This window comes from Vidua chalybeata, chromosome 17 (genome assembly GCF_026979565.1).
Source record: "Vidua chalybeata isolate OUT-0048 chromosome 17, bVidCha1 merged haplotype, whole genome shotgun sequence".
Taxonomy (NCBI): domain Eukaryota; kingdom Metazoa; phylum Chordata; class Aves; order Passeriformes; family Viduidae; genus Vidua; species Vidua chalybeata.
Window position 1 is genome coordinate 11,467,757 of NC_071546.1, and position 15,433 is coordinate 11,483,189.

The window sequence follows — 15,433 nt, forward strand, 5'->3', positions numbered from 1 at the left end:
TGCATCTACCAGCTGTGAGCAAACAGCCCCTGAAAGACACATATGGACTAAGGAACCTCATCACGGGTTTCCACAGGTTTTCATGTTCTCTTGTAGGTGTCCATCATCATCCTCAGTGATCATTTTGGTACTGCCTGGGACTGGACAAACTCAACTGACAAAGTGTTTTCTTTTATTCCAGTTATTAGACACATACTGACAACATATAGGGGCAAAGCCATTGGATTTTATGGTATTATAATATATGTAAATAATTCTAATGTTTAGGATGTGCCACTTTTTATTCTGCATTTCAGAATGCGCATTTTATTTTCCTAAAGTCTGGCTGTATTATTTATAATTGTGTTATTTCTCTTACAAGACAGGTTTATAAGTAGTTCCACACTTGATATCACTCAGATATAGAAACCGACATTAACAAATCTCCTGTTAAAATAGCCTGAAGTTTACATGAGCAAGAACTGCTGAAATCTAGCTCCTAATCTGCACCATATGTTGGCATGCCTCCTTCTTGAGGATGACATTTTGCTTTGCTTCCAGTAGATAACTTTTCTTTTAAAGAAAAAAAAAACCTGATGAGAGGCTACAGGCAGCCTGATGGATAAGTGTGAAAAACGCCAATCACTTGTTTTTTAAACTTTTAAAAGTTTAATAATAATAAAATAGTTATAAAAATACTAATACAATTAGAGTAATAAAAATTTAGAGTTAGGACAATTACAAGACAATAAAAAGCAAAGACTTAGGGACGTCCAGATGCTCTCGGGCACTTAAGCCACAACAAGCATGCCTTGTGAACAAAGGAATAACCTTAAAAGCAACAGCCTGTTGCACATTCCTACATCTCATATATTATGCAGAAATTCCTTGCAAATTAAGAACTTTTCTGAGTTTTGTCAACTTCTTCCCCTTAATCCTGGTGGTTCCATAAAGATGGAGAGAAGATAGAAGAATGTTTGTCTTTTCCAAAAAAGAGGCTGTAACTCCTTATGGACCCCATCACTGCCATCTCTGTGCAAAGAGTTTCTTGATTATCTCATCTCTTGCTTGAGCTAGTAAAAAAATCTTACATCACAGAGTTTCTATTTTAACATTATGTTGTAACCTAAAATTATATTTAACACACTACTTAAGAGAATGAATACAGCATAACTTTCTAACATTACACATATAATATTCATTGTAATATTTGCAAAAAGCCAATCATAAAGTATGCATTTTTCACAATAAGGGACGGGTACCTGCTGCACTGTCCCTGCCTGTTTCAGGGTCACTGCCTTCCACAACTGTGTCACACTGAGATCTCTCAAAATGCTTTGCATTTTTAGCATCCTTTGCAAAATTCTCCAGTTGCAAAAATCACTCCGTGGGTATTCAGGCTACAATGGATTTAGAGCTGCCTCACAATCTCCCAGCAGTGACTCTGTGCACTCTGGCAGATCAGCAGTGAGTTAGCCATGTTCAGGAATAATGAGGTGAGAGAGTCAGGGAATACAGGATCAAGACAGGTATGCCCAGCAAAAAATTTATTCTCTTAACAGCTCTCATTTAAGCATTTGCTACTGGCCGAACACGGTATTTCTCATTAAACAGCAGCTTCTCTGTAACAGAGCTGCTGGTTCGATGCTGGGATATTTACTGCCGGCGAGCTCTCCCAGCCTGGCTGGGGTTCCTGGCACGGCCGCGGGTGTCAGCGATGTCTCTGTGTGATATGATCTGTTCTGGGAAGTTTCCCTCTGTGCTTTTCCCCCGAGGCTATTTCTGTGCGGTTAGGAGTTCACTGAGGTCACTCCCGGAGCGCTGCCGGCAGTTTGACAAACCACGCTTCGCGCCGCGCTCACGGCGCTCTCCCGCACTGCCGGGAGCTTCACGAGGAAGCGCTCGCCGGCGCGCCGAGAACCGCCGGTGGCTGCGTGGGCGCGTTCGGGGCCGGGCCCGCTCCGCTGTGAGCCCGGCGGTGCCGCGGCTCCGCGCCGCGCTGAGCCGGGGCGGCCGGCGGCGCTGCGGGTTACGAAACCTCTCACACAACCGCCCGGCCCGGCCCGGGCCCCCGCGCCGCGCTCGCCTGACGTCACACCCGCGCGCCGCGCCCCCTGCCGGCACAGCGCGGTAACGGCCTGCGCTGTGACGTCACCCGCCACCTGCGGCCGTGCTGACGTCATCGGCCACACGCCGCCCGGGCCCCGCCGCGCCCCGGAGGGGCAGGGCTGGGCAGCGCGAGCCCCGGCCTGACCGGAGCGCGGCTCACACACCGCACCCGCCCGTGTTCGCGCGGCTGAGCCGGCGGTGCCGCCGGTGCCGCCCCCGGACGCGCCCTTCACGCCCGGGCCGGGCCAACCTCACCTCGAATGTCCCCGATCGGGCACGGCCCCGGTCACGCGCTACGCGCCCCGTGACGTCAGCGCGGCGCCGCGCGGCGATTGGCGGGCGCTGCCCGCGCAGGCGCGCGCCGCCGGCGGCAGAGCCGGGCCCGCGGAGCCGAGCGGCGGCGGCGGCCCCGGAGCGCGGCCGGGCCGGGCCGGGCGCCCGCAGCCATGAAGATCTGGACCTCGGAGCACGTGTTCGAGTAGGTGCCGTGCGGGGCGGGCGGCGGCGGCCGGGGCTGCACCGGGAGCTCCGGGCCGCGGCCTCTCGCCTCCCCTGACCTTCCCCCGCGCGTCCTTGCCGGGCCGGGGTCGCGGGCTGGGGGAGGCTCCCGGGGCCGGTGCTCGGGGCTGCGGAAGCTCGGCAGGGGCTGTAGCTGTGCGGGGCCAAGGCGCTGCCGGCACCGAGCAGCGTCCTTGTGCTGCCCCCGGGCCAGCGCTGCCCGAAGCGCCGTGAGGCCCTTCGTGGTGTCGGGGATCGATTGCTACCGAACGTCTGTGTTAAAAATAATCTGAAGGAGTACTCATTACACGGAAGTAGAAACTTAATAAATCACTCCAGTGTTAAGAAAATCTGGATGAAGTGAAGCCTTCTAGCATGGTGTCACAGGGAAAACATTTTTATCCAGTTATAATAGAACCAGCACACCTAATTATTCAGGTATGTTGTTGTTTCGTGTGCACAGCCCACTCAACGAAATAGAGGTTTTTCCCCAGGGAAGGATATAATCCTATTGAAAACAGAGGTGTGCAACTTAAGTGTCCTGATTGTGTTTGGGCAGTCACCCCTGGGAAACTGTGATGACAGCTGCCATGAGGAAATACCCCAACCCCATGAACCCCAGCGTGGTGGGGGTCGATGTCCTGGACAGACACGTGGATCCCAGCGGGAAGCTGCACAGCCACAGGCTCCTGAGCACAGAGTGGGGAATCCCGTCCATTGTGAAATCGGTGGGTGTTGTGTCACAGGCCAGAAAGGGACACCGCAGGGAGGGGAAGCTCCTGAGCCGGCTGTTGTAATAGATGTGTATCATTTCATAACTTTAATGCTTTAAAAGTTTAGTGCCTTAAACATTTATGTATGGGGAAAGCTTAACAGCAGCACACGGTGACTCTGACAGCCAAATCTGGATCTCAGACTGCTTCCATCTGGAAAATGAGATCTGCCTCAACTGAATAGCTTTGTTTTAATATGAATCCTAATTGTGTTCTCTTGGTGTCTGTTCAATGCAACAACCACTGGTTGTGCATTTAAAGGCATGAAGAATTGCAGTGGGTGAGTGGAATTGATGCCATCTCTGTTTGCCTGTCCCCAGCTCATCGGCACCTGCAGGACAAGGACCTATGTGCAGGAGCACTCTGTTGTTGACCCTGTGAAAAAAACAATGGAGCTTAAATCCTGTAATGTAAGTAGTTGTGTTTGTGCCACTGAAATGGAACACAGAGTATAACGGCACCTTGTACATATGAAAAGGAAAATCGTCTTGAAAAAATCTTGAAAATTGTGTTAGAACAATACGAGTTAAAGGTTTAAGTAATGTGGTTGTAGTTGATCAGTTCTGTTTTTCAGGAAGGAGCTGCTTGGCTCTTGGAACTTGTCACTGCTGAAGCTGTGAACATACTGATGAACAGGAGGAGTTTTGGGGGTGGGGGTGGTGTTAAGAAAAAATGTTTTAAAGCCTCTTGGTATAGGTACACTGTGACTGTTTCCTAATCATGTGACATTTTGCTCTCTGTAGTACTCTGTCACTTGTATCAAAGGGTAATCCTGTCCTGTGTTCTACAGATTTCATTTACAAACCTCGTGTCAGTAGATGAGAGGCTTGTCTATAAACCACACCCTCATGAACCACACAAGTGAGTACCTCCCTGCTCTGAGACTGACTGCATTTTGCTTTGAAAATGTCCATGGTTTCCCTTGATCAGAAGATGAGGGTTACATGGCCTCTGTTACAGTAAATTGTCTAAACCAGGATTAAATGGATTGTCACTCCCTGCAGTGACACTGGTTCTGCAGAGCCCTGGGAGACTTTGGGTCGTGCTGTGCTGGAGTCCAGTCCAGTTCAGGGGCTGTTCTGTCTGTAATTTAATTTGTGTACATCTGCAGTTTTCAACTCCTTGTTCTACATTTATGTGCCTTTAGCCTCCGATTTTGGAGGTTTATGTTTCAATTGTCGCTTGGTGTTTTTAAGGCAACTTAGAGCTTAGTGAGTCTGTACTGCTGGAAGTGGTGGTGATTCTGAAAGATTGTTCTAGAGATTCTAACAGTGGAGTTTTTTTCTGTCATGACAGTCAGAAATGTTCAATCCCTATTGTTGAAGGTGATGTTTTAATACTGTTTTCCCAGTATAGAGTAACTCCAAATCTGCTGTTTCCACTCTTAACATCCTGCTGCTAAAGATGGAAATGGCTGAGAGCCACAAAGGGAGGCCTGGACTTGCCAGGCACTCTTAGGCTTTATTTTCTAAATAGAAGCATAAAGCAGATACACAGTGTGGAAGTAGGTTGTGTTTAGGGGGCAAGAACTTTATTATAGAGCAAAGCTGATGAGGGAATGTACTTGTAGGGGAGGAGGGAGTTTCTGTTTTAAACTATTCAGAGTAATTCGGTTTCCTGTTCTGTTTCAGAACCATTCTGACACAAGAAGCAATAATATCTGTAAAAGGTGTCAGTCTCAGCAGTTACCTAGAAGGGCTAATGGCAAACACAATTTCTTCCAATGCTAAAAAAGTAAGTATGGCCTTTGTGTAAAATGTGTGGTCACTGGCTAAATGTCAAAGGGAACAAAGATCTCTGGTTTACTTTTTGGCTTTGTCAGCCATCTTAGAAAGGAGCCACATAGTTCTGCTGCCTTTGCTGTAGAGACTGAATGCTCAGCAAGCTGAACTTACTCTTGTTTTCCTCTTGTGAATGGAGATAAGATAAATTGTTACTGGCAAAGCTCTCTGAATCTTCACTGGAGCAAACATCTCCACTCACTCAGCAGTGTGACACTGTCATTCTTTTGCTGCCCTCTTGATGCCATCTATTAATTTTTGCTGTAAAAAAAGTATCTACGTTCATAGAGACCTGAAATAGTTATGTTATGTGAGAGCAATGAAGCAGTATTTTAGTTGAGAGTCTGTCCTCTGGCAATCCAAAGATATCTTGAGTTCAGCCTCGAGCATGATAAAGCAGTCTGGATAAAAACTCCTTTGTGGATCATAATGTGAGACCTGCTGATACAAGGAATTGTTTTCATGAAATCAAAGGCAGAACATGTTCCAGCAGTACTCCAGTTATTGGAATAACATCAGAGGCATGTATTTCTGTCCCTTCCTCTTTCAACTACTGTGTCTTCAGTCATTTTCAGTAAGAATTTAAATTATTTACTTATTTACTAAGATTTGCACACTAATAAACTTTCCTTTAACTGTAGGGCCGGGAAGCATTGGAATGGGTAATTAAAAGACTGAATGCTGAAATTGAAGAGTTGGCAGCTTCAGCAAGAGGAACCATGAGGAATTCGATGGCAGCAGCAGCATTTGTAGAGAAATGATGATAGTTCTTAGATCTGTATCACTAATGAGGCATAACAACCTGCAGCTTCTCTCCAGGCCTGCATACATGTATCCTTTGTTATTTAAAGGATGTGTGTATTAGGCATGTTATAAATTTAATTTGGAGAAGAGCTGAATTCTTACCAAGGCTGAGGCTCAAAGGCTATTTAATATATTGGGTCATCTGGACCGATGAAGAAATAAATTTCAAGTGTAGTTCCTGTATTTACATGAACACTAACTTATAATGTTTGCAGATATGAAATAGCCTCATTTAGTGCTGAGGCTGCCTATGGTGGAGGACACTGGCATGTTAGGCTAACTTCTATTTTTTGTGTGACTTACGGACTACCTCTTTTGGGACCAAACCCAAAATTAAGCAGAATGGTTGTTCCAGCATTGTTCTTTTTGTTGATTTTTGACAGTTGTGTGATACAACTTTAACAGAAAGCTTATTACTTGATGCTTGAAATATAAAGGAATGTACAAAATATTTTTTGATAACCTTTTTAACTTGACTGGTTGAACTAACACGGTACTCAAATTGTTTTTCAGGCACTATAGGTAAAACATCAAAGTGTCTCTTACCTACCTACCAAGACCTAAATCCTGCTCCTAAATGCAACATTAATGAGCTGGGTACGCAGTACCTTAAAATCAAATTTTATCTTAAACTTCTACAATAAGTATCTCCATTTCTAAAAGCCCATTACATAAAGTTACGATAAGCACAGAGCCTTAAAATCTTATAAGTTGCTACAGTAGTAGGTGTTCACCTTAAAGAACCAATTAAAGACTAAAAAACCTTTGTGAAGGTGGCTGAGGAGATACCCAAACATAAAAGGAAATAGTATTTAACAATATACTCATTAAGTTGATCACGTTCCAGAAATAACCTGCCCCATCCACTGGATATTGTGTTGTGCTTCACTTTAACCGGCGTTCTAAGTTCCACATCCCTTCACCCTTTGAGCTGATTTGCTCACAGTGCAAGGCCCCGTGTTCTCTCAGGGGTTTCACTTGCTGTTCTCCAGTCTGTGGTTCCTGGTACTCGTTGCAGGTTCCTGGTCCTGTCACCAGTCGTTCCCTGCAGGAAGGAAAGGTCAGCCCTTGGCACGTGCCACCCTGTGCCACCGTGGGCAGTCCTGGGCACCTCACGGGGACTCTGTCCCACGAGGCCCCTTCAGGGTGAACAGAAAAAGGCAGAGGCACAGCCCAGAAGGAGCTGATGGTGATATTTTGGTGCCCAAGGCTTTTCCTGGAATTTTGGTTCTAAGCTTACGAGTGATTTCAAGACTCTCTTAGCCTTTATGAACTGTAATGTCACCCTGCCCAGCATATTTGATTTTGCATGCCATTTCTGTTATATCAAATTGCCTATTTAGTAGTGTCTGCTTACAGAGCTTATTTTAACAAACAAGAACACTTCCGTAAGGTTTGTGCTGGGGGAAGAAAACAGGAATATCGATATATATAAAAAATATAGTTATTTAAAATATAGTTATTTAAAAAATAACTATTCTAAACAGGATATTTTTCTAAACAGAAATGGCTTGAGACTACCTTACTAATTGAACTCATTGAGGTTTGCCATACTTTTACAGGAGATTATTACAACTGAAATAACATTTCAATTTTAAAAGTGTATATGAAACTTCTGCAAAACTGTACCATCATTTCTGATAAAAATGCTTAGCTTGAAATTCATTTTATATGTTTGCTCAGTCATTCGCATCATTTGCTATTTTAAAGTCAGTTTTTTCATTTCCAAATTTTTCTGCACTAAGGACTGCATAGTAGAACTCACAGTTTCACCTTGCACTGGAAAAAAAAACCTTACTATTTAATTTTTACAGGCATTCAACAACTTCGTGAAAGATAATAAATTTCTTTCTTCTATTTTATTTATATGCCTGCATTCTCATTCTGTCAGAGTATGGCTTTCTGTATGTGGCGCTTTTTAAATAAAATTTTGTTTCAATTCTGGCTAATTCCTGAAACTTTCTGGCCTATTTTTGTTTTAGAACTACAAGGTGAGTAATCTAAAATGAGAGGGGTGAAGGTGAAGAAATCCTAGAGTGAGTGGCTTTTCTTGAAATGCATATCCTAAAATGCACATTAACAGCTGCTGTGGTCTTTTTTGCTTCTTATTAAGTCATCTTTTCTGCAAATCTGGCTTTAACTAGCAAGCAGATTTCACAGTTTGCTGTGGAGAATCCATCCTGTGGAAAGATTTTGATGGGCTGAGAGTTGTGTTCAGATTGACTGCAGTGAGTGTGGGTTGCTGTGGATGGATGCACCACCACTGTGAGAGGGGCAGGGCAGGGAGGCTCTGGGGGCTGGAAGGAATGGAGGAAATGAGGAAGAGAAAGCAGCTACAGCTGGAAGAACACAGTTGAAGGACCAGGAGAAAAGAAGAATATTTTTGAAAGGGGAAGGGACAGAGGAAGTGGAGAGGCAGAGGTGTAGGAATGTGATGTGAACAAATTAGTGCTGAGGGCTCTGATGGATCCCTGCCCACCAATGGGTGTCAGCACCTGTTCAGCCACACAGCACTGAGCCACAAGTGCCAGCCAGGGGTTTGCTTCAAAAAAAAGCAGAAAAATTATAACCACCATTTCCTACAACATTGCTGATCTGTCTCTTGTGGTCTGTACTTGCGTTTAGATTTCCAATAAATGTCAAATATAGTAAACATGAGCACCCACTGTGTGATCACTGCAGCATTTCCAATCTCCTGGCCCTGACAGAGCACTGGGTCAAAGGCAAGGTCAGCAACCTCTTGAGGTTACTTTTATGGAAGAACTGAAGAGTGCTGATAAAGAGCTTGTGTGGAAGCAGTGAGTCATTTTAGAATCCTTCCATTTCTTAAGTGGAGGTTGTTCTTTCACTTGCCACAGGATCTGTTAATTTCTATCTTAAATATATCCATTGCTTTGATTTACATTTGCTGTAGAACTGAATTATTCTAAAGGTAAGGCTACATGTTACAACCAAGCTGAATTAATTGCTTGCCTTAGGAGGACCATGAGCACCAGCTGTGGACAAAATATCTTATATCATGATGCTATTTTGTTATAACCACATTTAAAAAGTAACACAAAAAGTTACAAAAGTTATTAACCACATGAAAAGAGGAAGTAATGCACAAGGTTTTTAAAACTTGAGCGTACCTGAATTCTGCTCTGCAGATCCTGGGTTCCTCCTCAGGCTATTTATGCCAGATTTTGTAGAATGGACAGCTGAGACTTGGATGACACTGCAAAATTATTCTTACTTTGAATCCAGGTGTCCAAAAGTTGAAAATTAACATCTTCATCAACTAACCTTCAAAACACTGTCCTGTAATAGGAAACAGCACAGAACTGAATCTTTCTCTTAAGATGAGAGCTGATTCCAGTGAGGTGTTTGCTGGCACTGCGTGCAGCACTGTGCTCAGACAAGAGATTTACCAGGGGCTGAGCATATTGTCACCAGCATGGCATCATTCCCAGTGGATGTGCAGCAGATTAGGGTCAGCAGCAGAGAGAAAAGCAGAGCTTTACCAGCACAGCCCAGTATGGCTTACCCAGGCAGAGAAAGGAGGTAAATCCACAGCTATCCAAGGTAGGAAACGTTATTACTGACCTCTATGTTTTGTGCAAAGGTGACCATAATTCCACGTTTCTTGACAGTGTTATTTCATAGGAAAAAGTGCAATAACTTTATTATTTTAAATTAAGACAGAAAGAACTCAGTGAAGAGATGAATTTATAGTCTCTTGGACACCGGCTTTTTATTATATTGTAATTTGCCTTTTCTTTTTTTTAATATTTGTTCTCCCCTGTAAAATACACTTGAGAAAACTTTGAGATTAAAGATAGTCACAAAATTATACTGGTTTTAGATAGCAAGGGATTTTTAAGGGGTTAATTTTATATTTTATTAGCAATACAGGACAGCAAGCAAACTTGTCACTTCATCATAAATTATGCCTGTTTGTAAAAACTCATTTGTTTTGCCTTTTGATCTATAAACATTGTACTCTTGAAAGAATTGCAACCATGTTGCAACAGCTCTTAAATTACAGAAGCATTATCTATAAATGTTAAATATAGTCAAGAACTTTTGGGGGTCTCATCAATGGTATATAAGCAGCTCTTTTTTTAATGTGGCAATTTTTGCACTGTGCTAAATCCCCACGATTTTAATGTTTGCATAGTAAGACACCATTCAGGCTCAGTGGCTGCTCAGCAGACACCTGCTTCAGTTAAGAGGTGACCTGGGTGGGAGTTGCACCCATGGTGATTACATTAAATCCATTACACACTCATCTGGCCATGGGTTGTGTAAGAACACGGGCAGAGCTGGGGTGTGTTCACCTGCAGCCTCCTGTACCTTGCACTTTCTTGGTCCATAAAATGTGGTTGTGATGAGTGAAGAGCTTTTTGTGCCCTCCCGTGCCTGATTGGAGAGGCAGCCGTGGGTTTGAGTGCTCTGAGCTTTGCAGCGTGGTCTGGAGACGAGAGAAGGCAGCTGTGGATCAGCTTCTTGATCTACTCACGCTATAATTAGATGCACCTTTTTGAACTGAAATTTGAACTGTTCTGTTCCTTTTTTAATCATATCTGCCGTCTATCACAACTTCTTCGTATGATATTTTAATTAAAGAATTCAAACTAGCACAAATAAAAAATTATCATTGCTATACAGATTTTATATCCAGAGGTATAAAAGAAAGGTAACAAAATAAGACCTCTTTTTATCTGATAACAGTTAGAACTGCTGTTCCTGAAACGTGTATTTCTTGGACACAGAATCAATTTAGCACATTGTTAGCTTCCAAAAATAAATCCTGCACATGCTACACAGAAAAATAAATCTGGTTGAACAAGGACAGACATGCCAGGAGAGAAGACTGTCTGCAACTGTACGTTGATTCTGTTCTGGTCCCCTGGAAAGGCACAATGTTCTCAATAATTCTGTGGGCTCCTACTACTGGAGTTTTTCTGCAAAAGAGAAACTACTAAGAGACTGAGCACAGAGTTTATTATTTAAAAAAAAAAAAAAAAATTTAGGGTCTTGCTATCTTTTTGTTTTGGTGTGATGATAGAGGTCTTTTGTTTAAATGCTCCTGATTTAACACCCCTCATGTTGGGGATTTATTTGGCTTTTCAGTGTCATCTCTTCAACCTACCTGGACCTACTTGGTCTCACTTTTTTGGCCTCCCTGGACCCCTCCAGTGTCAAGACTTTAGCCTCCTTGGAACTCTTTAAAATCCCCTTTTCAGATTCATTGGATTTATCCAGTCTGAGCTCTTCATCCTCTGTGGAATTCTCCAGTCTCACTTCTTCATCCTCTCTGGACCTTTCAAGTCTCACATCTTCATTCTCCTCAGACTTCTCCAGTAGCTCCTCTTCAATTTCCTTAGAGCTCTCCAGTCTCACCTCTTCAGATTCCTGGGAGCGCTCCAGTTTCTCCTCTTCAGTTTCACTGGACCTATCAAGTCTCACTTCATCAGGCTCTCTGGATCAGTCTGCCGACAGCTCTTCAATCTCTTTAGATCTCTCAAGTGTCACCTCTCTATCCACAGATTTCTCCAGCCCTACTTCTTCACTCTCTCTAGAGCTCTCCAGTCTCACTTCTTCATCCTCCACAGATGTTTCCAGTCACACCTCCTCAGCTCCCCTGGACTTTTCCTGTACGATCCCTCCATCCTCACCAGGGGTCTCCGAGTACAGCTCCTCCACCTCGTCGGAATCTCTAGACCTCACCGATTTTAACTATTTCATGTTTCAGCGCTCCTCTGGATTATCTTCATCGACTCCTGAGGATGTTTCCAATCTCATCTCTACACCTTTTCTGGATGTCTCCAATCTCACCTTTCAGGATGCTTCTTCCCTCAGCCCCTCCGTTTCTTTGGACATGTCTAACCTCACGTCCTTAGTTCCCCCCGACCTGTCCACGCTCACATTTCTGGATGTTGCTAATCGCACTGCAGCGGCTTCTCTCGACCTCTGCACCTAACCCTCCTAACCTCTCCCCTTCTCTCTGCAAACTCTCTCTGTCCTTCGAAACTTCTCTCCTTTATCTGCTCTCTCCTTTGTTCTCTCGCTGAAGATTCTTACCTGAGGAAAGTTTAGGGCTTTACAAAATATCTCCTGGCATCTAAACTGGGCATGAAAACAGGTCATCCAAATCTGTAACGGTGCCTTGCAACAGCTGCATAAACATCAGTATTTGTTGTGGAATTTTTGTAGAGCACAGTTTCTGTTGCTGATTGATATCCACACTGCCACAGCGTGGTTGGTACCTCTCCCAGAGGTTTAGCTTTTTCAGTTCATGCTGAATCTTCATGTATCAAGACCAACAAACAGTAAATAGAGCTAAATGTGTAAGTAATTGCATCCAGGTTGTGTATCTCCATTATGGATTTGTATCTGAGTTAACTTCACAGAATTGCAGGCAGAGGCATTTCACAGGGAGGTACAGAGAGAGAAGATGTGGTGGGAAAAGAAAATTGTGGAGCAAAAAACAGGTGAGAAATGGGTTAGAGAGAGGAAGCAGAGAAGCCATGGGGCAGGAATAGAGGGGTGTGTGGCTGGGAAAAAATGTCCAACTCTACTGGTATGATTTTTCTCTGCCAAGCCATCAATGGGGCCTGGGTTGCCCATGAGGCTTAAAATTATCTTAGTGCTAATTATTTTACCTATCAAATCCTCAGATGTTCCCATTAAGGAAGCATTTGCATGTTACATCCCCTTTCTCAATATATGTAAGTACTGCAGTTACTTGTCTTGCATCAAATATGCTGCTTAAGTAGCACAGAGGGGCTTCCCAAAATCTTTGGTGCTGTCTTGTATATTTTTGTTATCATTGTTATGACTGGGGCTTCGAAACCAAATATATTTCCTCTCAATATCGCTGGCACCTTTCTGTGTTAAAAGTGCAGAAACATGTTTGTCATAACAAATATTTTTTAATTTATTTCATTTCTGCTAGTTGGAAAACTTTGCTCCAATATGCCACGTCTGTCACAAAATTAAAATATGTTTCACACAAAAATAAAGAAGAAAACAAATGCATGAAATAAGAATTGTTTTCTGCCTCATTTACACTAGTTATTTCTTTAAAATTAAGTAGGAACAATTGCAATATGTGTGTTTAAGAAATTAACCTAAAATTCTATAGGATCAGAGTTGTTTAACAGTTAAAAAAATACAGATCACCAGTCCAGATCTCACTGTTGTGTGCTGGAGACAGACTGACATATCTGGTGAACAGTTGTTCTTTTTGTTCTGGTGGCTCTTCCCTGACATTTCCGTGTGGATTGCTAATTGCAAAGGTTCTGGACGAAATGAGATCTCTAATAAAGCTGAAAATTACTCCGTGTTTTAAAAATGGTTTGACTTTGGATGAAAGGAAGTAAAAGAGAACAAGACAAAAGTGCAAGAATTTGTTTAAAAGCTTGTATTTAATCTCCTTAAGTATTTTCTCTTAATTATTTAAATGAACATTAGGTTAGGACCATATTGCTTACGTATCAAACATGATTTGAACCTTCTAATAGCTTTTTGCTTATTATATCTGGGAAATTGACTATTTTTTTCCTTGTGTCGATAGCTTCTAGGTTACTATGCTGTCTTTTATGGATTTGTTCAGAGGAAATGATTGAATTTCAGGTGTTTTTATCAACATCCAAAGAAAACCCACGGCAAGGCACCGTGTCTGATGGGACACAACTGTCACAGCTCGGCCACACACAGATCAACTCCAAAACAAAGACAGTCTGTTTAGAAAAAATCACTGGCTCCACATGCTTGGAAAACTGTTTTCTTTTTAATGTCTTAGCTAGAAAAAAACAAGTGATGGCACAGAGGGGTAAGAACAGATTTAGGTGCAAAAGACACCCATTTAACCACTTGCTCGGATCCTTAGATTACAACAGGATTACCGAGGAAGGAGTTAATGTGTAACTAACACAAGTGCTCTATAACTTTCCACCAGCCTCACGGAAAACTTGGCCTTTAACTTACGTTCTTTAGGTAATTCACATCTAGTGTATTTCCGGCAAATGACCAGCACTGAACCACTGAACCGACTCCCGTGGTTTTGAGAGCCAGGCAGGCCCCGGCCGGCCCCAGGCGGAGGCGGAGGCGGAGGCGGAGGCGGGACCCTCCGATCCCGGGAAGGGCACGCACCTCGGCCCGGAGCCGCCGTGAGGAGCGCGGGCACAGCCGGTGCCGCCATGGCCCCGCCCACCTCCCCTCACGGCCGCGGGGCCGCCCGGGCCGAGGGGAAGGGGCGGGGCGAGCCCGGGGCGCGTCAGGCGGAAAGGGCGGGAGCCGCGCCCCGGAACGGAGCCCTCTGATTGGGCGCTGGCGGAGGCGCGCGCCCGCCAACGGCGGCGCGCGTGAGCCGTTGCCGCCCGCTGATTGGCCGGCCGGCGCGTCCCCTGCGGCGCGCGCTGACCTTGCCCCGCGGAGCCGCAGCCATGGTGGCGTATTGGCGACAGGCCGGGCTCAGGTACTGCCGTGGCCGCAGCCCCGCTGTGCGGGAGCGCCGCGCGGGGTCACAGCGGTGCCGGGGGAACGCGGGTTTGGGGCGGGGGAGGCGGCTTTGGGGCCGGGCCCGGGTCTCACCGCCCTCTGTCGCCCCGGCCGCAGCTACATCCGGTACTCGCAGATCTGCGCCCAAGCTGTGCGGGCCGCCATGAAGCCGCAGTACAAAGCGGAGGCGGAGAGGGCAGCGGTGGCCACGGTGAAAACGGTGAAACCCAAAAAGGAGTGAAATGTAAGTGGGTGGGGTGGGCTGGGTGCGTGGTTGGAGCTCTGTAGCGCAAGAGTGGCATTAGCGATAGTCTGTAACTGCTGAGTCCATTAATCCCCGGTATCTGGAGATAATCGGCTCGATTTCCAGGCATGGGAGTGGAGGGGATTGCGGCTGGTGTGGTGCGAGTGTGCGCAGGTGTTTGTGACCTGGTTACGTGTGGCATGGGAAACAGCCTAATCTCATTAGCGAGGGGAGATGTACTGTCTGTCGTGGCCTGCACTGGGGTTTGGTCTCACTTGTTACGGGCTTACAGAACAGCTGGGGCTCTGTAGTGATGCTCACAGGTTTCTCTGTGATTTTCACGTCTCAGACTTGCTAAGCCAGCAGACAGCCTCTCTGAAATGCTCCTTCCCCTGATCAGCAAATTCGTTGTATGGGTTATCTGCTCTCTGTGAGACAGATGCTGCTTGTACCTTTATTTGTGCCATTCCATACATCACAAGCAGCTGAAATATTTTCTGTTCCCGATAGAACAGCTTCTATTCATGATCTGAGATTAAATATTATTATCTTTTGTTTAACGTGTACCTTGTACAAATTCTTGAATCAAATAACTTGTATTTTTAATCTCTTGTAGGAGCTGATCTGTGGTGAATAACAGCAAACTGCAAAGCTGTAGGCGAGCTCAAGGCTGCAGTGTAATGTCATCACATGAACTGTAGAACTTGCCTGTGTATGTAAATTGAAATGCAAATAAATGTAATTTCTGAACGTGTGGA

General features: G+C 44.8%; 3 protein-coding genes across 3 annotated transcripts; all 3 read left to right on the forward strand.

Annotated features, from left to right (window-relative positions):
• The first annotated feature begins 2,458 nt into the window (after positions 1-2,458).
• Positions 2,459-7,893, forward strand: PRELID3B (PRELI domain containing 3B). Its single transcript, XM_053958961.1, is given in 7 exon segments — positions 2,459-2,566; positions 3,146-3,314; positions 3,680-3,769; positions 4,150-4,220; positions 4,991-5,093; positions 5,782-5,848; positions 5,851-7,893. Coding segments are annotated over 7 exon segments (687 nt in total). The 5' UTR covers positions 2,459-2,534; the 3' UTR covers positions 6,006-7,893.
• Positions 7,894-9,461: 1,568 nt separating this feature from the next.
• LOC128796895 (uncharacterized) lies at positions 9,462-11,909 on the forward strand. Its single transcript, XM_053958944.1, has 2 exons — positions 9,462-9,487; positions 11,060-11,909. The coding sequence occupies exons 1-2, from the start codon at positions 9,462-9,464 to the stop codon at positions 11,907-11,909; spliced, it is 876 nt and encodes a 291-aa protein (XP_053814919.1).
• A 2,391-nt stretch (positions 11,910-14,300) lies between these two features.
• ATP5F1E (ATP synthase F1 subunit epsilon) lies at positions 14,301-15,429 on the forward strand. The gene is made up of 3 exons (XM_053958962.1): positions 14,301-14,408; positions 14,549-14,675; positions 15,292-15,429. The coding sequence occupies exons 1-2, from the start codon at positions 14,377-14,379 to the stop codon at positions 14,670-14,672; spliced, it is 156 nt and encodes a 51-aa protein (XP_053814937.1). The 5' UTR covers positions 14,301-14,376; the 3' UTR covers positions 14,673-14,675; positions 15,292-15,429.
• Positions 15,430-15,433: the final 4 nt, after the last annotated feature.

Excerpts from the sequence above, each read along its gene's own strand:
- LOC128796895 (XM_053958944.1), top strand. The coding sequence starts at position 9,462 with ATGGCTTACCCAGGCAGAGAAAGGAG. Across the intron at positions 9,488-11,059 it reads TACCCAGGCAGAGAAAGGAG|TGTCATCTCTTCAACCTACC; the intron begins GTAAATCCACAG and ends TTGGCTTTTCAG.
- ATP5F1E (XM_053958962.1), top strand. The coding sequence starts at position 14,377 with ATGGTGGCGTATTGGCGACAGGCCGGGCTCAG. Across the intron at positions 14,409-14,548 it reads TGGCGACAGGCCGGGCTCAG|CTACATCCGGTACTCGCAGA; the intron begins GTACTGCCGTGG and ends CCCCGGCCGCAG.